We start from the raw sequence: 27480 nt of genomic DNA, 5'->3' as shown, positions 1-27480 counted from the left end.
CAGTCACAAGGGGGACCAGAAAAAAGGCTCATTCTTACACAAAAGTGTGTGCAGGCGCTGAGAAACAGTGGGTGCATCCAGTAAAACTTATGATAGTATGAAATTTTACCTAGAAGTGCTTGCAGTTCCTTAACAGAAGTGAGCCACAGCAAAGCTGCAATTGTGTCAGCATGATGACTGATTGGCTTGACCCATGAATGAGAGGCCTCAATACCTAGGTACTAAATTGACAGCTGAAAAAATTGAGATTTTGCAAGATTGCACCTGACACCTGCACACTGCAAAACAGAAAACAATGATTGGAGTTTCGTATGGTGGTCTTCAGTGGAAGAACCTGAAACAACAATATTGTCCAGGTAATTGCAGCAGCCAAGCACAGAGGCTGTCAGCTGTTCTAAGAAATGTTGAAAAATTGCGGGTGTGCTAGCGACACCCAAAGGCAACCGTTGATATTGGTATAGGCTGAAAGGTGTACTGGCAATGACAAGGTGCCCAGTGGCCTCATCCAATTGGAGCTGGAGTTATGCTTCTAACAAATAAGCCTTGGAAAAGTAGTGGCCATCTGCTAATTTTGTGAGCAACTCATCACAGCAGAGCAAATGGTATGTATCTGTCAGGGACTGTGCATTAATCTCGACACTGAAGTCACTGCAGGGGTGAAGCTTACCCGTCGGCTTCTTAACAGTGACCTTTGGTGTAGCCCATTCACTTGAAGAAACAGGCTAAATGACATTGAGAAAATGTCAAATGGTCTAATTCGGCCTTGACAGAGTCATGCAACATGACTGGCATATGCCACGCCCAAAAAACATTAGAACAGGTGGACTCTTTCATGGTAATGCAGGCCTGAAAATTGATACCACAACTAAGACAAGGGGAAAAGAGTGATGAAAACAGAGCAGAAGGATTCCAGTTGTTGATACAGAACTTGATCTGACACAAAATTTACCTCATCAGCAATGGAGAAATCAAAATCATTAAATTCATCTAACCTAAACAAGTCTCTGGTATGGGAATGATCCACAACAAGGAAGGTGAAAGGGGAACAACAGATAATTGACATAGGATCAAAATCTGTTGTTTATTGTAGCTAACCTGTGTGAGGGGAGGGGAGCCCAAGTCTATGTATGTTTGTGGATTTACTGAAATCACTGCAGCTCCTGTGTCCGCTTGCATTTTTAGCATTTTATTAAACACACACATGTCAATAAAGAATTTGTTTGGGGAGATGGTCATTGTAGAGATACAGTTTATGTCCATCGGCACTACTGTGTCCGTCACATTTGAAGAGGAGCTACAAACTGATGTAATGTGGCCTTTCTTTTGACACTGCAAACAGCTCAACACTCAGGGCACACAGCATGCTCATTTTGGAAGAAGCAATATGGGCAAGACAGAAGGGGGGGGGGGGGGGGGAGCACATGGCCACTGTTGTGACAAGGCCTATTGCTGCTGTGGCCATAACTGATGCTGCCTCATCCAAGGCTGAGTCAAAGGTTGTACTACTACAGCAGCTTCCCCATCATCCTGAACACTTACACAGCATGCCTAACAGGTGTTGACTGAGCAGCTTGCAACACCTCCACCCATGCAGTAATCTGATTGCCTGTGGCTCGTGACACTTCAAAGGACTGTGCTGTATGAGCAAATCTGTAAGTGCTGGATACTCACATTGAAGTGCTTTTTCACAGACTTCCCTATTCAGGGCCAGACAAATAATATCACACTCCATATGATCAGCATAAGATTCGTGATGGGTACTAGTGACAAATTTATGATGACAGCTCAACCCATGTAATTCTGCAGCCCAGGCTTTTTAAGATTGGCTTTGGTGTTTCTGACAATATTAATAACCCACATGTGTTGCAATGCCACGGGTTCTGTCACAGTAATAGATTGAGAAAAGCTTGCACATTTCATCAAATGATAAGCTGGCCATATCATGCTAAGGTGCAGGTTGGCACAACAAGTGATACATGCACAGGAAATATCAGGAAAGAAAGAAAGCCCTACATAGGTTTATATTACCCATACAAAAAGACCTGGAAATGTTGGTGTAATCATGTCTTCTAGGAGTCCCAATCATCACATGCCAGAAAGGGCAATGGTTGCATTGACAGAAGAGTAACCTGCTGTGAACATGCAGATGCCACTTGACTGAGGGTGGTGGTGAGAGCCAGCTGTTGTTCTGTGAAAACTCACTGCTGCGCATTGATATGTTGGAGTATTTCTTCTATCAAGATGTTTGTTGGGTTACTTAGCACTGACACTAATATGCTATGGAAATGTAACCCTCACTAGTCACCAAGCTTGTTACAGTAACAACATATTTTATAGAGCCATTGTAGGATACAATTAAGTACAGGTTGCACATAGCACTGAACACATTGAATGGACAACAGCAATTCTGGCCAAGCACTAATTTGTGAATGCTTAAATAATACTGTTTCTTTGGCAGCTCACCAGAGTGCACCAGAGGGGTAATCCAGGTGGCCTCTATAAGTCAGCCTGTGAACTGTATGGACGCATGATCTCTGAAATTGCGCACATCACGAGTGGAGGTACATCAGTTTCTTTTCATTTAGTATGGTGATTAAGTAATGAACAGGCATGGAAACTGGAATTAAAATTGTCAGGGCAGGGGTGATTACACCAACAACTTAAGATGTGCAGATGATACGATGCGTACAGCAGGCAGAAAGGAGACATTAAAAGTATGCTGATAGTGAGTTGGCCTAGGGCTAAATTTGAAGAATTTGTTGTCAAAATTTTTGTTGTCCTTAAATTTAGCCCTAATTTGTTGTCAAAATTTGCTGCTAAAGGAATGGAAATTATCACTATCAACCAAAATAAAAATGACTAAATCACTGAAATTTTGATCTTTCCTGTAGTCTTGTAAAGATGTGAATCATGGACAATAAAAAGAAATGGATTCCAAGAAAATCTATTCTTTTAAAAGGTATGTTTGAAGAAGAATCCTGAGGACTTTGTGGGCTGAAAACAGAAACAACTATTCTGAAAAAAAATGAAGCCAAAAAATCTTAAGAAGCAAAATACTGAAGATGAAATTACATTGCATTGGCATATCACAAGTGCAGAAGACTCACTAGAAAGAGCTGTAATGCTCTGAAGAACCAAAGGTCAAAGAAACAGAGGAAAACCAAGGAGAAGGTGGACAGAAGACATCAAAGAAAGCATCAGAATGGTGCTGGAAGAACTTAAGACTAAAACACCATCCAGGAGGAAATGGAAAGAAATAGTTCATCATGTGATGAAGAGGTGGAGGATACTTGATGATCCTAACAACAATAAGAAAAATGTGTTTTTATAATTGACTGCCAGAACAGTTATGTTATTACACCTGCATTGTATCTTCATTTGCAATAGAGCAAGAGATGTATTTAGAGCAGTCACTAGTTGTTTGACATGCCACATAAAGATTTGACTCATGAGTTATTTACAATAAGTGACAAATAGTCAAAAATCAAAGAACTCTCTGGGAATTCAATAAATTCACAGAATTCTGGGAGACTCTAGGGGAAATTGAACTGTTTTTTGGCAGAAATAAATGTTCTGAGTTTCTTATTACAAATAGTTCTGAGATTCTGCTTTAGAAACAATGTGGAACTGAGTAAGAAAAAGTGAAATGTATTGAATTGTCATAATGTTTGTTGCTTGATCACATCTGCATGTCACATCCTCACTGCCTGTGGGAATCTTCATTATTTTCTGTTGGCCCTTAGGCTTCCAGTCCATCTTCCATTGCATCACCAAGAGTGTTCATGAGATTTTGTCATATAGCCATGAACTCACCGTTCGCACAAAATCAAAGATGTTACTTTAAACTGAAAAAAAGTGTGTCCATATTTAAACATATTATTTGCAGACTGGCACTGAATACTCAGGCTTTATTTCCTTTTTACTAATTTCAGTGCACTCTATTAATTTAATACTGATCATAGTGTGAGGAACATGCTGTTTGATATAAGATATGTCATTGCTATCAGAGTCTATTCATATTACATTCCAGTGAGAACAGATCAGATCATGTCCCTGTCAGAATTTCTCATATGCTTTAGGTTACTGCACAGTGACATGACCTCACATGACACAGAATTGTGGCAGATGACAGTGACAGTGGAATTTACAGAGGTGGCAAGACCTTATAATTTACAGAATTGTTGATGAAACTGTAAATCCCAGGTGAACTTGAAATAATCACTAAAAGGTGAAGTGACAATTCAAAAAATTTCAGTTGTTGCCATAAAAAACTAGTAATGTGAAACTTGTTCTCACATACACTAAAATATCGTTCAGGGGAATCTGGATAGGGAAGCTGGTAAAACCTGGTAATCTCAGCGAATCTGTTGATGAAACATCACCTGTATATTTCATCAAAATTTTTCAATTGTACTCTCTTTTTCAGGAACTGGATTTCAAGTTGTTAGCCCAGCTGAACTGAAAAATCAAAAAGAGAAAGATCCAGAATTTGGTTTTGATGTTGCTATTGAGTGCAGTGGTAATGGCAGGGCAATGGAAGATGCTCTCTGGATGCTCAACTGTGGAGGAAAACTGTGTGTCTTTGGTGTTGCCTCTCCAGACACGAGAGTAAGGTAAAAAGCTACATGTAAATTTCTTGCTCTTTACTACAAATTAAACAGTTATTTTTCTAAAGATACTGTGATCAGCATTTCTGAATTCCGCTTCCATTGAAAGACTTATGAGCTATGCACACACTACCTTCATAGGTTGACTACCATCTTTGTTTCCTATCTTTCTCCTCCTTTGGCTGTGGAAATTTAAAACAATCGATGAATATTTTTTGCTATTGTGAAATGTCATGAAAATTGGCTTTGGCATGGAGGAGCAACATATTTTAAGGGAGGAAGCCCTGTGTTATAGAAGTCTGAATTATTTGAACCCTGTCCATCGAGTCACTGTAATAAGTAGCATTACTAGTTCTATAGTACTACAAGAAATCTACCGTAAAGAGCCCTTTGTAGAAAAAAATCTGTTTCCAGAACTTTTCTGTTTGATGTACAAAATCTTAACACCTCTCTAGACTTCTTGATACAGCTATGATCTGTTGTGTGGTGGTATATCTTGGTCTCGTCACAGGTTAATAAACCTCAAAGGAATGTAACATATTTTGTTTCATAATTTACTAATAGAAACTAATAAAATGCAGTCCCCTCTCATCAGTCAGTGTTTCAGTATTCTCAAAGTGGTTTGGACCTTTTGTACTAATTTAAATCTTTTTAAAAATGCAGATATGTTTGATACTTGTTTTTTTGATAACATCAGTTGTTGAAATTTTGTATGGAATCACATTTTTTCTCTTGGTACAACTATTTTATACATGTGTTTAATAACATCACTGCTCCATATCTCTCACATAATCTATACCATATATAATTACATTTATATCCATGGCACGCTTCATAATGATTTACTGTGCAGTGTCCCAACGGGTTTCACTCTTCTAAACACTAAAAATAATTGAGAAAGAAAAATATTCAAGATTACTGCGTGGTGGAGAACTTCAGTGATGACCATCCACAGAAATGCTCCTTATCACCTGTGTGTCATTGTTGGACTCAGGGAACAAACACTGATGAGCCAACACACCATAGTCCAATCAATGATGATAAGAAAAGGTCAAATGCAAGAAATAAATTGTGTTGTCACAAATTTTCGTACAGTAGTAGGAAGGAGTGCCATGAACAACATACTAAAAGTCCCAACCCCTGAGGGAGGGGAGTGCATCTGAAAAAGAAAAGTCAATTATTGATAAAATTGTTTAACTGGATAAATAAAAGATCTACTCACCAAGCAGCAGCAGAACACACACATAAAAGACTGTTGTGATTGGCAAGCTTTCAGAGCCAGTGGCTCCTTCTTCAGGCAGAAGGGTTGAGGGGGAAGGAAGAAGGGCAAAGGAAAAGGACTGGAGAGGTCTAGGACAAATGGTAAATTTTGGGAAAGTCACCTAGAACTGCTGGTCAGACACAATAATTTTAGTGATGGTATACATTTTCTTTCAAATATTCATCCACAGTATAAAAAGATTTCTCTGTCAGGTAATCTTTGAGAACTTGTTTCAATTTTGGCAGTTCTGTATAAACACATTTGATATGTGGTTGGAGAGCATTGAACAGCTTAATACTGGAGTAGAAAACTCCTTTTTGTACCAGAGTGAGACGTTTCATTTTGAAATGTAGATTGTTTTTGTTTCTGGTGCTATAGCCATGGAATTTACTGTTGTCTTGGTAGATAGAATAATTTTTGCACACAAAGGTCAGCAAGGAAAAAATATAGTGTGAGGCAGTTGTTAGGATACCTATCTTCCGAAACAAGTGCCTGCAAGAGTGTCTTTGATGGACCCCACACATTATTCTGAGTGCTTTTTTTTTGGATGGTGAAAACTGTTTTTGCAAGTGGTTTGTTCCCCCAGAATATGATAGCATATGACATCAATGAGTGGAAGTAACCAAAGTAGGCAACCTTAATGGTGTGGACTTCAGCCACTGAAGAAATTACCTGCAATGCAAATGTTGCCGAGCTAAGTTTTTTACATACATGAAGAATGTGAACTGACCAATTACATTTGCTGTCTATATAAGCACCCAGGAAGTTTGTATCTTCAACTTGCTGTAATGGTTGATCTCTACATTTTATGTTAATTTCATCAAGATTACGTTGTGATGTATGGAACCTCATATAATGAGTTTTATTTGCATTGAGAGAGAGACCATTTGAGGAGAACCAATTTAAGATGTAATTAAAAACAGTATTTGTAGTTTGTTCAAGATTGTGATCTATCAAATCATCAAACAGAATTGTGGTATCATCAGCAAACAGGGTAAATTTCCTGTTTGTCTCAGAACAAAGAGGAAGATCATTAATGAAGATGAGGAAAAGCAGTGGGCCCAAAACGGAGCCTTGAGGCACACCACATGTTTCGTGCCCCATTCAGACAAGGCAGGTCCTCCAGAAGAGCCATTTAACAATACAGTCTGATTCTGATCCTTTAGATATGATTGTAGCCACAAGCCAACAGTACCACCTAAAGCATAGTATTCTGCTTTTTCAAAAGAATTTGGTGGTTTACACAGTCAAAGGCTTTTGTAAGATCACAAAAAATACCCACTGGAGACATTTTTTTGTTAATGGCTTCCAAAACTTGGTTGCTGAAAGAGAATATTGCCTGTTCAGTACAAAGACCGGCACAAAAACCAAACTGATTTTTGCTTAAGATACTGTGGAAGGGATCGGTTGGTAGGACATGTTCTGAGGCATCAAGGGATCACCAATTTAGTATTGGAGGGCAGCGTGGAGGGTAAAAATCGTAGAGGGAGACCAAGAGATGAATACACTAAGCAGATTCAGAAGGATGTAGGTTGCAGTAGGTACTGGGAGATGAAAAAGCTTGCACAGGATAGAGTAGCATGGAGAGCTGCATCAAACCAGTCTCAGGACTGAAGACCACAACAACAACAACAACTGTGGAAGTTGAGATGGTCTACAATCCTCCTGTGCATGAGTTTTTCAAGAATTTTTGAGAAGGTAGTTAATAGGGATATTGGGTGATAGTTTGTAACAATGCTTTTATCACCTTTTTTAAAGAGAGGAATCACTACAGCCAATTTTAGTCTGTCAGGGACAATCCCTTCTTGTAGGGATGTATTGTATATGTTGCATAAGATGGGACCAACAAATTTATAACAGTGTTTCAGTTTTTTACTAGAAATAATGTCCACACCAGCAGAATTTTTATTTTTTTATGATCTGATTACTCTTGTGACTTTGCTTACAGTAACTGGAGATAAAGATAATTGTGGGATTCTGTTGCTAATAGCTTTCTGTAGGAGGGACAGTGATTCTTCCATAGAACCATTACAGCCTGTCATCTCTGCTGCTCTCAAAAAGTGGTTATTAAATATTTCTGCAACCAACTCAGGTTTTTTTTATGATACTGTCCCCTGTTTTAATCTCTACCTGAGACATGTTCCCTGTTGTCCTGCCAGTTTCCCTCTTTATTACATTCCATATAGTTTTAATTTTATTTTCTGAGCTTTCAATTTCTTATTTTATGCACATACTTTTAGATTTATTTATAACCTTCTTGAGAATGCTACAGTAAAGTTTGAAGTGTTGTCATTTCTTTTGATCACTACAAGTCCTGAGAGAATTGTATAACATCCTCTTTGTTCTAATTATCCATGTAGTGATCCAAGACTTCTTTGCATTGCCTATATGACTATTTCTAACTACGTTTTTTTGGGAAAAATGGACTCAAATACAGACATGAATTCATTTAAAAATGAATTTTACTTTTTGTTTACATCTGTTTCCCTATAAATTGGGCTCCAACCTCTCTCTTTTAGCCTGTCATTGATTTTTTAAGGCCCTCTTCATTTATTGTCCTAAAAGATTTCCAAGAATGCTCGGAACTGTTGCCCACACTAATGTAATTGAGCCTAAGCAACTGACCACCATGATCATAAAGGCCAAGGATTGGATGTACAGTGATCTCATTGCATTTAGACTTATCTATAAATATATTATCTATCAGACTTTTACTGTTAACAGTAACCCTAGTTGGGAAATCTACTATTGCCATCAGATTATAAGACTCCATTACATGTACTAAATCAGCTTTACTATTGCTCTCATTTAGGAAATCAATATTAAATTCTCCATTAATTATCAAGTTCTTAGACTTTGAGTACAGTTTGGATAATAAAGAATCTAAGTGCTTAAGAAATACATTCAAATTCCCTGAGGGAGATCTATACAGTGCTAACACTATAGCCGTGAAGTCATTTACAGTAATCTCAACACCACATACTTCAATTTGTTGCTCTATACAATGGCACTTTAAATCTAATGCATTGTAAGATATGCTGTTTTTTACATAAATTACAACTCCACCTTTTTCCATGATGGTTCTAGAGTAATGCACTGCCTGACAGAAACCACTTAGCTGCAACCTTTCAATATCTTTCACATGATGTTCACTAAAACATAATACATCAGTAGCTTTTATTCCTTGTGCTTCCTCTAACAGAACAGTAATGCCATTTACTTTATTACCAAGCCCTCCCACATTTTGGTGAAAAATTGTCATTTCTTTGGAATTAGAGACAGATGTAAACTTTTGCCTAAAAAATTATCTGTAGCTACAGACACAGTACGTTCATTACTAACAAATTCCTGAAACATTTGAGTTTGAAACTGAGTCTGACTTGATGGCTGGAGCCATTTAAGTGCAATTAGTTCCAACTTTGGGGTACATTTGTGGACTTCTTCCAATATTTTTGTTTGTAAGAAGGTACCTAATGCTTTTTTCCTGATCTGATCAGGTGCATACCATGTCTTGTAAATAATTCTCATCCAAAACTGCTTATATCTACAATACAAGTATTGTTAAAATGCTTACACAACTTTGCTAACGTAGAGTTTGTTTGTGAGATAGCCTCATTTACATAGGACTGTGGGATTATGTCTCTTTGGAATGTTCACAACAAATACCTTAGACTGACAAAGCGCCGATATTTTCCTGAGCGACTGTATGACATCGTTCCCTTCGTTGCAGGCAACGTTGTTTGAGCCACCTATTAAGATCACACACTCGTTTTTTACTTTTTCAGGATATCGCCCTGCTAAAACTTCTTGAAGTGTAGCACCTGGTTTCACCATTCCACAAATGTTGGCAGCATTAAAACTGCTTTTCACTATATCAGCCATGCCTCTACCATGACTATCAGCGAAAATGTTAAGACGATTTGTTGATGTTTCACTCACAGCAGACTGGATCACGCCACTGCTACTTTCAGTGCTGTTAGCTGAATGTTGTGACTTTGGAAGATCAAACCTAACCTTTTTCTGATAGTTTACCAGTACACTCTTCTTATGATTGTTTTCACTTTCTGTGAGACTATTACTAGAACAAAGTACATTAAAATTGTTTACATTCTCAAACCTTGAAACATTTGCTGTATACGACGTTTTAATGCCGAATGTTTGACACTTGTTGTGAACTACCTTCCATTTTGATGATTTATCAGCATCATTTTGCGGCAATGTATCCATGTTCTACAAAAGTTTTTGTCCTTCTGTCTGTCTTGAAACAATGGATCCATGTTTCGCTTCAACTTCAGTTCCATATTTTCGGACTTCAGGCTGTCGATTTCTACACTTAGACTGCTGATTACACATTGTAAACTAGCAATATGTTCACTTTACTTTAAGAATTCACTTTTGCACTTTACACACAAATTTTTAACGGCTTCACTGTAACTTATTTTTGGAGTAAAATCGCGGATATCTACACACGCCGCCATCTTAGTCTTACTGTAGGGGATAAGAAGGAAAGACTGACCCATGGTTCTGGGTGACTTTCCTGAAATCTACCCCTTGTCCTAGACCTCTCCTGTCCTATTTCTTCACCCTTCTTCTTCCCCCTCAACCCTTCTCCCTGAAGAAGGAGCCACTGGCTATGAAAGCTTGCCAATCACAACAGTCTTTTATGTGTGTGTTCTGCCACCACGTGGTGAGTAGATTTTTTTATCTATCCAATTAAATAATTTTATCAAAAAGAGAAGTGCATGACCACAATCCAGTGACCTAAGTTTCCTCATGATTCTAGAATCTACCCCTTCCCTCCCCCTGCTACCGCCCTGTTACACCCCCCCAGAATATAACTTATCCCTTAATACAGCTCTACTGCACTTAGATGTGGAACATACATTTAATATTTGTTTTTAACCATTTCACTTAGCAACAAAATTAATATTATACCATTGAAACACTATTTTTAATAATTTGTGATTTTTTGATCCCTGCATTACACAAACTGTTACTTTAGAGAAAAAATTAATAGTACCTTTTTGTGGGAAATTTATTACAGTTTTATTTTTCACTGGTGTATGTTTTTGCTAGAGGCTGTGGTTTGCGAGGTATTAAAGAAACATATAAAGTGATTTTTGAAGGCCTCCAACCCCCACCCCCATCAACTGCTCATACCCCACTGGTAGGACTTTTTAGTACATTGTTCTGCTGTACATGATATTCCCTTCTATCACTGCACAAGAAAATGATGACTATACAATTTATGTCCCCTCTTCTTTTTTTTATTGGCTGGATTATTATGACCACTTGCTTAATATGTTGCTTATTGCTTGGAACATAAAAGCAACAATTCTACATCTTATGGATGCAGTAAATCCTTTGTAAGTTGCCAGAGGTATGTGATGCCAGACACCTGCGCAAAGGTCACAGTTTCCCTAAATTAAGGGCCACTGTTTGCGGGTGAAGCTCTGTTGCTAGATATCCTCCCAGATATGTTCCATTGGATCCAGATAAGGCGAATTTGGTGGCCTAGAAATCAACAGAGTTCACTATTGTGCTTCTCAAAACCACAAGCAAACAGTTTTGGACTTGTGACGTGGGTGGTTACCTTAGTGGAAAATGCCATTACCGTTGAGGAAGACATCAAGATGCAGGTGGTCCACAGTAATGTTCACATAGTCCACAGCTTCACAATGCCTTCAATTACTGCCACAGGTCCCATGGAATCCCAGATAAATGCCCTCATAGCATAATACTGCCTCCCGCCTCCCCCCCCCCCCCCCCCCCTGCACCCACCCACCCAAATTTATTTGCATCCATGGCGCAATGCATGCTCCAAGCGTCTGTTCATCTGTATGACACAGTATCCAAACATGACCATCAACCTGCTATAAAATATATGTGATTCATCCCACCAGGTGACATGTTTCCATTGTTCCATAGTCCAATCTTAGTGATCCCATGCCCACTGCAATCATAATTGATAATGTCATTGAGTCAACATGGGAAAACGTGGGGGTTGTCTGCTGTGGAGCCCCATTTTCAACAAAACATGTGTGCCTATACCAACATTGTACTCTGTCATTAGATCTGCCACAGATTGCCAACTGTCCTGCTTTGCAGAGCAGACAAGCCTCCAACCTCCATGTTTGATACGCTGTTCAATTTGAATATAAATTGTTGCACAACTTAATGTCCTGAGGTACTTGTGCCATTTTGTCCCTCTGATAAGTGCAGAAAATGTATATTAAAGCATTTGAATAATTGTCTAAATTTTATAAAGTATTCTTTTGAAACTACAACAATATACAGCTATAGAAAAAAGAAATTACTGCTAGGTGGCAGCGTATAAATGGACTCAAAAGCTGAAAAATCAACAAGTGATTTGCATTTCTTCCCCTTCATACAGAATGTATAAAAGGGCTGGAGGCAGTTGGGCATTTTTTTAAAGACTGAATATGAAAGCCACACAGGGTTCTGAATGAAGGAGACACTGATGTTGTCAGGTGAAAACTAGTAACATCATCATTGATCTATAATTCCTAATGGAAGATTCAAGTATCATCATACAGGCATTTTCATTGGTGACTCAGGAGTATGATGTCAGAGCACACTTTGTGGCCACAAGTAGGTCAAGTGTAATCACCCCAAAACTTAAGTTTGTGTTCTGCCTTACGCCAGGTCTTGTCATGGGGGAACCTTGTCAGAGACGTCCACTGCATGAGCGTCTAGGGAAGTGATTTCAGTGGTGGTTTCCCATTGCCTTCCACTGATGATGATGAAATGATAATGAGGACAACACAACACCCAGTCCCTGAGTGGAGAAAATCTCCGATCCAGCCGGGAATCGAACCCGTGCCCCTTGTCGTGACAGACCGCCACGCTGACCACTCAGCTATTGGAATCACCCAAAAAGAGGGGTTTGTCATAAGTGCTTATCTTCAAGCTCATTTTACAACTAACTTGTTGAGTCAGACTCCACAATAGAATTTGCTACTGTCCTTGATGAATTACCTCCATCTAATGTAGTGTTTGGTGAGCTCCATTTATTTATGCTTGGCACAATCTTTGAAGTGGTGGTCTCTTGGCAATTGTATTGGGGAAGATGGGAGTGGTTTATATGATGTAAGTGTTCTATCAATTGAAGACAATGTTCCTTGAGAGTGGCAGTGATAGTCCATAGCTTCACCATATTGATGGCTATCTCGTTTCTCACATGATCCATGTAATGCCTAGCTCATTCTGTAAGTACTGCAGATGACAGGTGTTGAACTTATGTTCTCATTTTGCGTATGATGTCCAAAAGTCTTGTGGTACACACAAAGGTGCTCAGCATACAAGCTTGATAGATGACTGTTTTTGTGGCCTCTGTAAAGTGTTTGTTGTCCCACACTCTTCTGTGAGACTTCCCGAAAGTATTCACCTCTTTGTCAATTCTCGCATTCATTTTGTCATCCAGAGAGAAATCTTCTTACACTAGAAAGCTGGTGTGGCATAATTTCTCAGATATATTTAACAAGGAGCCATTCAGTCTTGTGAAAGACATATCTGTGTATCACTGTGCCATAATTCAAAGATATAGAGAAAATCTTCTACACAGTAGCAAATTTATGCATAAACCTTCAGGAGGGGGAGGGGGGGGGAGGGGGAGGGGCTTGTTGAGCAAATGCTGCATCAGCAGTGAATGAAACATTGCTTACAATTAAATCCTTATAATAACACTTGGGTATGAATAGCAAAATGTTGTAAGGTTTCTCACCAGTTCTAGTATCCAGATAGATGCCCAGGTTGTTTCACTGAAAGCAACTGTGAGAAGCAGTAAGAAGATTATACCAAACATGGTAGAAATCAGTACACAACCTTGATAAACTCTTCTGTGTAAAGAGGGCTTTGTCGAGGCTGTGTACTGGCTCCTGTCTTATTTGGTATATTCTTCAAAATACTTCTCAAAGAGACTTTTTTGCCAAACAAATCTGGGCATTCACCCACATACCAGGGCTGATGGGGAACTTCATACCATCTCACTACTCATATCCAAGTGCTATTTTTAGGACTTATTTGCAAACAACCTGACAATGCAGCATTCATAGCATATACTCAAGACGATTATAGACAAATTTGCAACTGCATGCAAGCTCTTCTCTATGTCTGTGAATGTGAAGAAGACTGTGATTGTGGTGCAAGGATACATGGATATGGCTGCCATAAGATTAGATGGTTCTTTGTTGAATGTAGTTGGCAAATTCTGCTACCTTGCCTCACAGGTGTCCGAAGATCTCTCTCTGGACAATGAAATAAACATGAAAATTGGCAAAGCACCAAATACTTTCAGGAAGCTTTTTACAAGTGTATGTGACAACAGACACCAAAAGTGACTAAAAATACTTGTCTATCAAGTGCAGAGCAACTTGGTTATCAGCAAAGTTGAGATCAGTAGCTCAGGAAGCTATAAATGGCAGTGATGGAAAATCCACCAGTGAGATACAAGAAGAGGTGTAGAAAGTGAATATATTCAAAACAGTTTTAATAGAGATGTAAAATATAGAAAGAGGAGCCACCAAGAACAAAAGATGCAAAGTGGTTTAATGGCATGCAACTGGGCATATTAGCTCACTCTACAAACTTGCATTCTCCTTCAGAACAGACACCTATACACCTAGTCCTGCTTCTGCTCCAGAAATGTGTGTGTAATTTGTGTGTGTCTGTCTGCCTGTGTGTGTGTGTGTGTGTGTGTGTGTGTGTGTGTGTGTAAGTAACTGTTCACCAGCATATTATTTGATAACTACTCTTATTCTTCCAGTGTATCACCATACCATCTCTACAAGCAAGAAATCACTATTATTGCAGTGAACATTAATCCATTCAGCTTTCCAAAAGCTTTGGGTTTTATCGACTCCATGGGTACAAGGTAAAATGTTTATTTACTTTCACATTTATTTCTAAATGTTTTATAAATCTGAGTTATTTTCTGTCCCCTTCCTTATTTTTGTGATGTTTAAATTGTTTAGGAGGTATAACATACACTCCTGGAAATTGAAATAAGAACACCGTGAATTCATTGTCCCAGGAAGGGGAAACTTTATTCACACATTCCTCGGGTCAGATACATCACATGATCACACTGACAGAACCACAGGCACATAGACACAGGCAACAGAGCATGCACAATGTCGGCACTAGTACAGTGTATATCCACCTTTAGCAGCAATGCAGGCTGCTATTCTCCCATGGAGACGATCGTAGAGATGCTGGATGTAGTCCTGTGGAACGGCTTGCCATGCCATTTCCACCTGGCGCCTCAGTTGGACCAGCGTTCGTGCTGGACGTGCAGACCGCGTGAGACGACGCTTCATCCAGTCCCAAACATGCTCAATGGGGGCAGATCCGGAGATCTTGCTGGCCAGGGTAGTTGACTTACACCTTCTAGAGCACGTTGGGTGGCACGGGATACATGCGGACGTGCATTGTCCTGTTGGAACAGCAAGTTCCCTTGCCGGTCTAGGAATGGTAGAACGATGGGTTCGATGACGGTTTGGATGTACCGTGCACTATTCAGTGTCCCCTCGACGATCACCAGTGGTGTACAGCCAGTGTAGGAGATCGCTCCCCACACCATGATGCCGGGTGTTGGCCCTGTGTGCCTCGGTCGTATGCAGTCCTGATTGTGGCACTCACCTGCACGGTGCCAAACACGCGTACGACCATCATTGGCACCAAGGCAGAAGCAACTCTCATCGCTGAAGATGACACATCTCCATTCGTCCCTCCATTCACGCCTGTCGCGACACCACTGGAGGGGGCTGCACGATGTTGGGGCGTGAGCGGAAGACGGCCTAACGGTGTGCGGGACCGTAGCCCAGCTTCATGGGGACGGTTGCGAATGGTCCTCGCCAATACCCCAGGAGCAACAGTGTCCCTAATTTGCTGGGAAGTGGTGGTGCGGTCCCCTACGGCACTGCGTAGGATCCTACGGTCTTGGCGTGCATCCGTGCGTCGCTGCGGGCACGTGCACCTTCCGCCGACCACTGGCGACAACATCGATGTACTGTGGAGACCTCACGCCCCACGTGTTGGGCAATTCAGCGGTATGTCCACCCGGCCTCCCGCATGCCCACTATACGCCCTCGCTCAAAGTCCGTCAACTGCACATACGGTTCATGTCCACGCTGTCGCGGCATGCTACCAGTGTTAAAGACTGCGATGGAGCTCCGTATGCCACGGCAAACTGGCTGACACTGACGGCGGTGGTGCAAAAATGCTGCGCAGCTAGCGCTATTCGACGGCCAACACCGTGGTTCCTGGTGTGTCCGCTGTGCCGTGCGTGTGATCATTGCTTGTACAGCCCTCTCGCAGTGTCCGGAGCAAGTATGGTGGGTCTGACACACCGGTGACAATGTGTTCTTTTTTCCATTTCCAGGAGTGTATTTCTGATAACCTAGTCCCAATGATAAGAGATGTTTATGAAGTAGACAGTGTAGATGAAAAAATTAAATCTTCCTACAAAGTACCTTTACAGCATTCTAAATCTCATTTTTGTCTTCAAAAGATAAAAGTGATTATCTATAAAAACAAAGATGAGGTGACTTACCGAACAAAAGCGCTGGCAGGTCGATAGACACACAAACAAACAAACAAACACAAACATACACACAAAATTCAAGCTTTCACAACAAACTGTTGCCTCATCAGGAAAGAGGGAAGGAGAGGGGAAGACGAAAGGAAGTGGGTTTTAAGGGAGAGGGTAAGGAGTCATTCCAATCCCGGGAGCGGAAAGACTTACCTTAGGGGGAAAAAAGGACAGGTATACACTCGCACACAAGCACATATCCATCCACACATACAGATACAAGCAGACATATTTAAAGACAAAGAGTTTGGGCAGAGATGTCAGTCGAGGCAGAAGTGTAGAGGCAAAGAAGTTGTTGAAAGACAGGTGAGGTATGAGTGGCGGCAACTTGAAATTAGCGGAGATTGAGGCCTGGCGGATGACGAGAAGAGAGGATATACTGAAGGGCAAGTTCCCATCTCCGGAGTTCGGATAGGTTGGTGTTGGTGGGAAGTATCCAGATAACCCGGATGGTGTAACACTATGCCAAGATGTGCTGGCTGTGCACCAAGGCATGTTTAGCCACAGGGTGATCCTCATTACCAACAAACACTGTCTGCCTGTGTCCATTCATGCCAATGGACAGTTTGTTGCTGGTCATTCCCACATAGAATGCATCACAGTGTAGGCAGGTCAGTTGGTAAATCATGTGGGTGCTTTCACACGTGGCTCTGCCTTTGATTGTGTACACCTTCCGGGTTACAGGACTGGAGTAGGTGGTGGTGGGAGGGTGCATGGGACAGGTTTTGCATCGGGGGCAGTTACAAGGATAGGAGCCAGAGGGTAGGGAAGGTGGTTTGGGGATTTCATAGGGATGAACTAACAGGTTACGAAGGTTAGGTGGACGGCGGAAAGACACTCTTGGCGGAGTGGGGAGGATTTCATGAAGGATGGATCTCATTTCAGGGCAGGATTTGAGGAAGTCGTATCCCTGCTGGAGAGCCACATTCAGAGTCTGGTCCAGTCCCGGAAAGTATCCTGTCACAAGTGGGGCACTTTTGTGGTTCTTCTGTGGGGGATTCTGGGTTTGAGGGGACGAGGAAGTGGCTCTGGTTATTTGCTTCTGTACCAGGTCGGGAGGGTAGTTGCGGGATGCGAAAGCTGTTTTCAGGTTGTTGGTGTAATGATTCAGGGATTCCGGACTGGAGCAGATTCGTTTGCCACGAAGACTTAGGCTGTAGGGAAGGGACCGTTTGATGTGGAATGGGTGGCAGCTGTCATAATGGAGGTACTGCTGCTTGTTGGTGTGTTTGATGTGGACGGACGTGTGAAGTTGGCCATTGGACAGGTGGAGGTCAACGTCAAGGAAAGTGGCATGGGATTTGGAGTAGGACCAGGTGAATCTGATGGAACCAAAGGAGTTGAGGTTGGAGAGGAAATTCTGGAGTTCTTCTTCACTGTGAGTCCAGATCATGAAGATGTCATCAATAAATCTGTACCAAACTTTGGGTTGGCAGACTTGGGTAACCAAGAAGGCTTCCTCTAAGCGACCCATGAATAGGTTGGCGTACGAGGGGGCCATCCTGGTACCCATGGCTGTTCCCTTTAATTGTTGGTATGTCTGGCCTTCAAAAGTGAAGAAGTTGTGGGTCAGGATGAAGCTGGCTAAGGTAATGAGGAAAGAGGTTTTAGGTAGGGTGGCAGGTGATCGGCGTGAAAGGAGATGCTCCATCGCAGCGAGGCCCTAGACGTGTGGAATATTTGTGTATAAGGACGTGGCATCAATGGTTACAAGGATGGTTTCCAGGGGTAACAGATTGGGTAAGGATTCCAGGCGTTCAAGGAAGTGGTTGGTGTCCTTGATGAAGGATGGGAGACTGCATGTAATGGGTTGAAGGTGTTGATCTACGTAGGCAGAGATACGTTCTGTGGGGGCTTGGTAACCAGCTACAATGGGGCGGCCGGGATGATTGGGTTTGTGGATTTTAGGAAGAAGGTAGAAGGTAGGGGTGCGGGGTGTCGGTGGGGTCAGGAGGTTGATGGAGTCAGGTGAAAGGTTTTGCAGGGGGCCTAAGGTTCTGAGGATTCCTTGAAGCTCTGCCTGGACATCGGGAATGGGGTTACCTTGGCAAACTTTGTATGTGGTGTTGTCTGAAAGCTGACGCAGTCCCTCAGCCACATACTCCCGACGATCAAGTACCACGGTCGTGGAACCCTTGTCCGCCGGAAGAATGACGATGGATCGGTCAGCCTTCAGATCACGGATAGCCTGGGCTTCAGCAGTGGTGATGTTGGGTGTAGGATTAAGGTTTTTTTTTTTTTTTTTTCTCTGCCTACATAGATCAACACCTTCAACCCATTACATGCAGTCTCCCATCCTTCATCAAGGACACCAACCACTTCCTTGAACGCCTGGAATCCTTACCCAATCTGTTACCCCCGGAAACCATCCTTGTAACCATTGATGCCACGTCCTTATACACAAATATTCCACACGTCCAGGGCCTCGCTGCGATGGAGCATCTCCTTTCACGATGATCACCTGCCACCCTACCTAAAACCTCTTTCCTCATTACCTTAGCCAGCTTCATCCTGACCCACAACTTCTTCACTTTTGAAGGCCAGACATACCAACAATTAAAGGGAACAGCCATGGGTACCAGGATGGCCCCCTCGTACGCCAACCTATTCATGGGTCGCTTAGAGGAAGCCTTCTTGGTTACCCAAGTCTGCCAACCCAAAGTTTGGTACAGATTTATTGATGACATCTTCATGATCTGGACTCACAGTGAAGAAGAACTCCAGAATTTCCTCTCCAACCTCAACTCCTTTGGTTCCATCAGATTCACCTGGTCCTACTCCAAATCCCATGCCACTTTCCTTGACGTTGACCTCCACCTGTCCAATGGCCAACTTCACACGTCCGTCCACATCAAACCCACCAACAAGCAGCAGTACCTCCATTATGACAGCTGCCACCCATTCCACATCAAACGGTCCCTTCCCTACAGCCTAAGTCTTCATGGCAAACGAATCTGCTCCAGTCCGGAATCCCTGAATCATTACACCAACAACCTGAAAACAGCTTTCGCATCCCGCAACTACCCTCCCGACCTGGTACAGAAGCAAATAACCAGAGCCACTTCCTCGTCCCCTCAAACCCAGAATCCCCCACAGAAGAACCACAAAAGTGCCCCACTTGTGACAGGATACTTTCCGGGACTGGACCAGACTCTGAATGTGGCTCTCCAGCAGGGATACGACTTCCTCAAATCCTGCCCTGAAATGAGATCCATCCTTCATGAAATCCTCCCCACTCCGCCAAGAGTGTCTTTCCGCCGTCCACCTAACCTTCGTAACCCGTTAGTTCATCCCTATGAAATCCCCAAACCACCTTCCCTACCCTCTGGCTCCTATCCTTGTAACTGCCCCCGATGCAAAACCTGTCCCATGCACCCTCCCACCACCACCTACTCCAGTCCTGTAACCCGGAAGGTGTACACAATCAAAGGCAGAGCCACGTGTGAAAGCACCCACGTGATTTACCAACTGACCTGCCTACACTGTGATGCATTCTATGTGGGAATGACCAGCAACAAACTGTCCATTCGCATGAATGGACACAGGCAGACAGTGTTTGTTGGTAATGAGGATCACCCTGTGGCTAAACATGCCTTGGTGCACAGCCAGCACATCTTGGCACAGTGTTACACCGTCCGGGTTATCTGGATACTTCCCACCAACACCAACCTATCCGAACTCCGGAGATGGGAACTTGCCCTTCAGTATATCCTCTCTTCTCGTCATCCGCCAGGCCTCAATCTCCGCTAATTTCAAGTTGCCGCCACTCATACCTCACCTGTCTTTCAACAACTTCTTTGCCTCTACACTTCTGCCTCGACTGACATCTCTGCCCAAACTCTTTGTCTTTAAATATGTCTGCTTGTGTCTGTATGTGTGGATGGATATGTGCGTGTGTGCGAGTGTATACCTGTCCTTTTTTCCCCCTAAGGTAAGTCTTTCCGCTCCCGGGATTGGAATGACTCCTTACCCTCTCCCTTAAAACCCACTTCCTTTCGTCTTCCCCTCTCCTTCCCTCTTTCCTGATGAGGCAACAGTTTGTTGTGAAAGCTTGAATTTTGTGTGTATGTTTGTGTTTGTTTGTTTGTTTGTGTGTCTATCGACCTGCGAGCGCTTTTGTTCGGTAAGTCACCTCATCTTTGTTTTTATATATAATTTTTCCCACGTGGAATGTTTCCTTCTATTATAAAGATAAAAGTGAGATGGATGACACATGGATTAAAGTGCCTTTTACAAGGATGAGGGAGTTCTGTCTAATTCAGAGGACAGCCTGAAGCCCATGGCCTTTCAACAGTTTCTCTGGTTTTGACACATTGATATTACAGAATGACAATTATTGTACTGTATGAAAAAAATGTTAATTAGTTACAAACTACAGCATCACACTTTATTCAACATGTAAACATCACTACAGATATTCAGATTTAGGTTATAACATGTTCAATATGCCTGCCATCATTAGCAATGATGTGGCACAGACAAATAGCAAAATTCTGCATGACCCACTGATGTGTTTGAACATTGATGAGTCAGAATCCAAACATCAATATGCTCCTCCAGTACATAAACACTCTCCTGCTTCGATGGGGTCAAGATTCGTCTTGCATGAACCACATGTTGTTGAAATCTGTGTCACTTTGGATAACGGAGATGAAATCATCTTCCAAAACTTCATGTACTGTTCGGTAGTCACCATGCCATCAAAGAATAAAACACAGATTATTCGAGGACTGGACATTACACACCACACAGTCACCCATTGAGAGTGAAGAGACTTCTTGATCATGAAATGCGGATACTCGGTTCCACAAATTTTGCTTATTGATGAATCTATCCAAATGAAAGTGGGCTTCATCGCTAAACCAAACTTTGCACATGTGCATACTAATTCCCATCATACCACATGGCCAACCGTAAAACTGTTCAAAAGTTATGATGATTTTATTTCATATAGCTCAATAATTGTCACCCTGTATCTTCACTAATTAGATTCATGATGAGTTTCAACTCCCTGAATTTCCTGGAACATATCAATTTATTTTTCATAGATAAGATTCATTTGACAATTTTTGGAATGGCCTTTCACCAGCTCATCTGGTTTTGACACATTGATAATATCTTCACTAACTGGATTCATGATGAGTTTCAAGTCTCTGAATTTCGTAGTATATATTATTTTCATAGATAAGATTCATTTGATGATTTTTGAAATTTTTCACCACTTTCTTTGACTCTGATTTCCACCTAACAGATGTGCAGTTTCATATGTCAGTAAATGTTGAAACCACCAACAGCAGCACATTTTGCACATGAAACACTTTTTTCCCTAAAATACTGAAAACTATGAGACAAACTTTCCTCACAGCAGTACCTTCATCTGTTACAGTTACACTACTGATCCAGTAGCAGGTGTTTCATACTATCTCAGACTCCCCCAGAAATCCTGTCAAATATCTGAATAATAATCAATAAGCATGTTGCACACTGGTAGCATAATTCTATCTTGATCTGTAATCTATATCAAGAAGTTTCTTCATCACAGTTATGGTTTTTACTGTTTTATATGAAAACACTACAGTCTGCTGAAGTTGCTCTTATATTCCTCATTTGTACTTATTTCTTTCTGTTCTTTTAATATGCCTCACATCTGTGTAAAAATATACACTGAAAATATGTCATATGTACCATTCTGCCACCTGCATGTCAATCTCCATCATTGGTGACTTTATTTCATGAGATAGACATTTCATCAAATATAGATTTAAGTGCTAGGAAACCTTTTCTGAAAGTATTTACCTGGAGTGCAGCCTTCTATGGAAATGAAACATGAATGATAAACAGTTTAGACGAGAAGAGAATATAAGATTTTGAAAAGTGGTGGTACCGAAGAGTGCTTAAGATTAGGGGGGTTGATCCACTGAATAGGAGTGGAGAGAAAAGAAATTTGTGGCACATCTGACTAGAAGAAGGGATCAATTGACAGGACACATTCTGAGAATTCATGAAACCACCAATTTAATACTGGAGGGAAGTGTTGGGGTAAAACTTAGAGTAAGATCAAGGAATGAGTACATTGAGCCAATTCAGAAAAATGTAGGTTGCAGTTGCTATACCAAAATGAAGAGATTTACGTGTGATAGAATAGCACGGAGAGCTGCATGAAACCAGTCTTTGGATGGAAGACTACAACAACAGACATTCACATGTGAGATGATCATAGTCACATATCTGCTGATGGGAGACCATTGTTCAACCTTAATTGTTTTCCTGACAACTATACAGCTGTCAGTGATTAAGGCAGGACATTCTTATTCAGATAATTCACAATGTCATGTTGCAGAACAATAATTATATCCTTATATTGTAATTAGATAGATAAAAAATCTATTCACCAAATGGCAGCAGGAGAAAATAGATATAAATATATTGAAATTTGCTAGCTTTTGGAGCTTCCAGCAAAAGGGTTGAAGGGGAAGGAAAAGGGGTGTCATTAGTATCATTTTCCACCAAAATATTCCCATAGAGATCTCAAGAAGATAAAAAGTGAATCTTCATTTTAAAATATGTGACAAGTATGAAATAAGAAATTAAAGATGACTGTCATTATTATACGGATTCTCAAAAATTGTTGAAAGAGTAATATAAAGACCATCAGATTTCCTGAATAAAAATGAAATTCTGTCCTATGCACAGAATGTCTTCATTCATTTATTCATTCATCATGCTTTGTAAATCTTATCAATGACAAACTTTGTTTTTTACTAATGTTATTTTCTGAACTGTGAAACCAGAGATATAATTTGTTGCAGGTATCTGGAATATGAAAAACTGGGAATAAAGACATTCCCCCTTAAGCAGCACAAAGAAGCCTTGGAAGAGTTGAAAAAAGGCTCAATTGCAAAAGCAATCTTCAAGGTGGAACATTAGGCAAGAATTTAAGCCTGTCTCTTCAGAAGAGAAAAACATTAACGCTTGCCGAAGGCTCATATTTGTACCCAGTTTTAAATCACCACTACAGTTTTCCATTTAATGTGATGGCTGTGTTTAAAACAATAAATCAAATTTATTAGCATAGTATTTTTTAATCCAATAAAACATGCATATTTACCTTTAAGGACTCTTTTAATTGTGCTGTCATAATGCTTTGTGATTTTATTACAGCTACTACCAAATTTTTTAGATTCAACAACAGAACACAAAAAAGATAAAGCTAAAAACTGCCAGCAAAATACAAATGAATCGAAAATATTTACATATTGTCTGATCAAATATATCCACATACTCATTAATGGACATTAACGAATAGTGTGTCCACCCTTCCCCTATATGATGGCTGAACTTTGCTCTGAGCACCTTCAGCGAGGTGTGAATATCTGTGGAGGAATGGCAGATGATTCTTCCACAAAAACTGAACCCAGAGAAAGTAGTGGTGTTGGATGCTGGAGCCTGTAGTGAAGTCAATGTTTCAACTCCTCTTAACTGTTCTGTTAGGTTCAGGTTGGGACTGTGGGCAGGTGAGTCCATTTCAGCAATGTTCTTATCCACAAATGGTTGCCTCACACACACTGCTTTATGACAGGATGTATTGTCATACTGATACCAACAATCATCATCTCCAAACTGTTCCTGTACTGTACACAGAACATAATGCTATCAAATGTGTTCATATCCTTCCACATTTAGTGTTTTCTTAAGTGCAATAAGGTCATCACACCCTAACCATGAAAAACAACCCATACAATACACAACCTCTTCTGTACTTCACTGAAGACATTACACATGATGGCAGGTAACATTCTCCAGGAATTCACCAAACCTAAATCCTTCCATTGGGTATAGTGTGATTTGTCAATCCAAATCACTTATTTTGAGTCATCCACTGTCCAGTGACCTCACTCTTTATATCACCTCGAGTGTCACATAGCACTGACTGTAGAAATGTGTGACTTATGAGGAGCTGCATGACCACTGTACTCTCTTCTTTATAACTCCCTAATCACAGTATTGTGTTAGCTGGACTGCTGGTAGCACTTTAGAATTCACAAGTGATTCCTTTTGATGGTTTTATGCAATTTTTTATGACCATCCTATGCAATACTTGAGTCACTGTCTGTCAGTACACAAGGTCTGCCTGACTTTGGTTTAACTGTGTTATTACTTCACTGCACAGTAACATCACCAACAGTCAGCTTGGGCAGCTTTGTAAGGTTTAAATGTTCTAGATGGATTTGTTACTCAGCTTACATTCAAAGTCACTGAGCTCTCCTTGCCAACCCATTTTGTTGTTACTGCTTCACTACTGACACCCCTATATGCTTTTACACTGGCAAGTCCAACTCTCATGACATTTAGTGGTCAATTCCACATTACATAGATGTGTTGATATTTTAGATCAGATAGAGTACCATTATTGCTGTAGAGTAATGACATACATCACATACAGAATATGTTGATTACTATTGGAACTGAAAACAGGTTGTCTGTTTTGAGTCTCCCTCCACCCTTTGAACTGATTTACACAGATAGTTACATGAACACCTACAATTTAAAATAGACCACAAACCACTGTGTGACTTGACATTTTTCACATTAACAAATCACTGAAAGAGGTGATAGGTGCCACAAAAAATATCTGCAGATTGAACCCTGGACCTTTGCACTTATATTCTGATATCCACCCAGTATTCCACCAAGCCCTTTAGGTTGAGGTGATACATTCTAGTTTTTTCCTTAAAACTACCTGCATGATACTTGGTATTCTAGAATGAAAACAGTAAACAAATACAATGGAGAAGAAACACTCGTGTGCAGCTGACTGATGTGTGATGCAGACAAGGCTGGGATAGGGAGGAGTTGGGAGGGAGACAGATGGTTCTCAGCAGCAGTGATAAAACAAGGACTAAATAGAGTAAATGATTGGTTGTAGAGGTGGGAAAGAGATACAGAGAGGGAGAGGGAGTGAGGGGGAGGGAGGGAGGGAGAGAGAGAGGGGGGAGGGAGGGAGGGAGAGAGAGACAGAGAGAGAGAGAGATGAAGGGAAATGGGAGTTTAATAACAGAGAGATTTGAAGGGATATCCTACACAAACTACAAGGGCAGTCAAAAAATAAAGCTTCCTATTTTTTTCTCCTTAACTAAAGATCATTAAATGCAAAAATCTGAATTTGGCACTATTCCACAATGTCTCTTCTCCAGGCCACTGCAGTAGTAACTTTCTGTGTCACTTGCAAAATGGCCGACATTGATGTTCATATTAGACAGAGTTCTGTGAGATAATTCTTGAATGAAGAAGGTGAAACACCCCATTCACATTCATGAAAGACTGAAAAATGCACACAATGACACTACGGTGGATATCAGCACTGTTAGATGATGGGTTCATGGCTGTAACAAAACTGAATGGCGAACACCACAGGCTGACAGAACACAGAGTGGCAGGCTGGTGACTGCATTGACTGCACACAAAATTTTGCGAGTTGATCATTCACAGCGATTGATGGGTGACTAGATGATTTGTGTAAAGGCAGTGTGATAACAATTATTCAACAACTGGTATACTCAGAGGTTTGTGCAACTTGGGTACCAAGAATGTTAATCAACCAGAACAAAGAGACAAGAAAAGCAATTGCCTCCCAACTCTTGCAATGCTTCTGTTTGTAGGATTTCTGCAGAAATCTGTAACAGGAGATAAGGGTTCATTTTTTGAACCAGAATCAAAGAGACAGTCAGTGGAATAGCATCATGGAAGCTCACCGAAGAAGAAAAAGATCAAAACTGTGTGATTGGCAGAGAAAGTATGGCTACAGTATTCTGAGATGCAGAGGGTGTGATTATGGTTGATTTTTTGGAGCAGGTATGCACAATAAATTCTATCCAATATGTCAGAACCCTCAAACAGCTTCAAGCACATCTTCAGCGAGTTAGCACTGGAGCTTTACCGCTGATGGTTGGTTGTGGAGTTACACTCCATCTATGATCTGTCACCCAGATGCATATATGTCAACCTCACCTCTTTAATAATTTTTGGCTGCAAGTCTCAAAATTAATTCCTTTGTGGTTCTGATATGCAGTGCCATGGAGCTGCATCTTTGGACATCTTCATCTTATTGCGATAAGTGAGTGCTGGAAGAGAGCTCCAGTCCCATCAGCCTACTAAATGACATAACAGTTTTGTGTTAACTCTTATGTATTTTACATACATTGTTTTTCTTGTAGAGCTCAGTTACAATAATGGGTGAACAGATCTACCTTACTTCGTAGCTCATGACAGATCATAACAACGTGTGTGCTGCTTTGACATTATCCATCGAGTCAATGGCAGTTCTTATAATGATTCCTCAGTTGTTTATGACTGTTTGCATTCTTGTGAATGTCTTTTTGCTCCTTGACCTTGTAATCTCCCCCTCTCTTCTTTGTTATTGATGTCACTACTGTTGTTGATGGTAAACTCTTTTCAAAAAATATGAGAGGAGTAATATTTACAATAAATGTTTTTTCTTATCTTCTATCTTCTTTTCTCATAGTTTGTTCCAGTTCTTAATATCTAGGGGTCTGATTCTCAAAGCTGAAATTTTCACATTTTTGGTTCTCATGTTCCAATTGACATAAATAAATTTGATGAATGCATGTGGAGATTTTTTTGTTTTTTATGTTTATTTGTTTCACATTTTACTGTATCACACTGTCTTTTGAATTTTCACATTAACAAAGCCAAAAAAATACAAAACCATGTCTGATCACGTCAGAGGCATGCCCACTACTACCTCCACACTCTGTGGTAATAACAATATTCCAGAGTTTACAATTTTTCTTGACAAATGAATTTCTGTTAATTTATAAATGAATCCACAAATAAACATAATAAACAGTGCCATATTTCAAAATTAATAATAGAAATTTTAAGTGTGCTAAATATTTCATAATTTCAAATGTTCCTTAAAAAAAAAAATTTAACTGTACGTACAGAGCTAGTACATGTTGACTGTAACAACAAAAATAAAG

At 40.7% G+C, this 27480-nt stretch overlaps 1 protein-coding gene across 1 annotated transcript in view; it reads left to right on the top strand.

The window, feature by feature from the left end:
* Positions 1-23594, top strand: part of LOC126419327 (uncharacterized) — a 63045-nt gene extending 39451 nt beyond the window's left edge. The window contains exons 6-8 of the mRNA XM_050086511.1: positions 4427-4613; positions 14654-14761; positions 23290-23594. Of these exons, the coding sequence (XP_049942468.1) occupies positions 4427-4613; positions 14654-14761; positions 23290-23407 (413 nt within the window). The 3' untranslated portion in view covers positions 23408-23594. The remainder of the gene's footprint in view (positions 1-4426; positions 4614-14653; positions 14762-23289) is intronic.
* Positions 23595-27480: the final 3886 nt, after the last annotated feature.

Source organism: Schistocerca serialis, chromosome 9 (genome assembly GCF_023864345.2).
Source record: "Schistocerca serialis cubense isolate TAMUIC-IGC-003099 chromosome 9, iqSchSeri2.2, whole genome shotgun sequence".
Lineage (NCBI taxonomy): Eukaryota > Metazoa > Arthropoda > Insecta > Orthoptera > Acrididae > Schistocerca > Schistocerca serialis.
The sequence above is the reverse complement of the archived record's forward strand: the minus strand, read 5'-3'. Positions and strand labels throughout refer to the sequence as shown.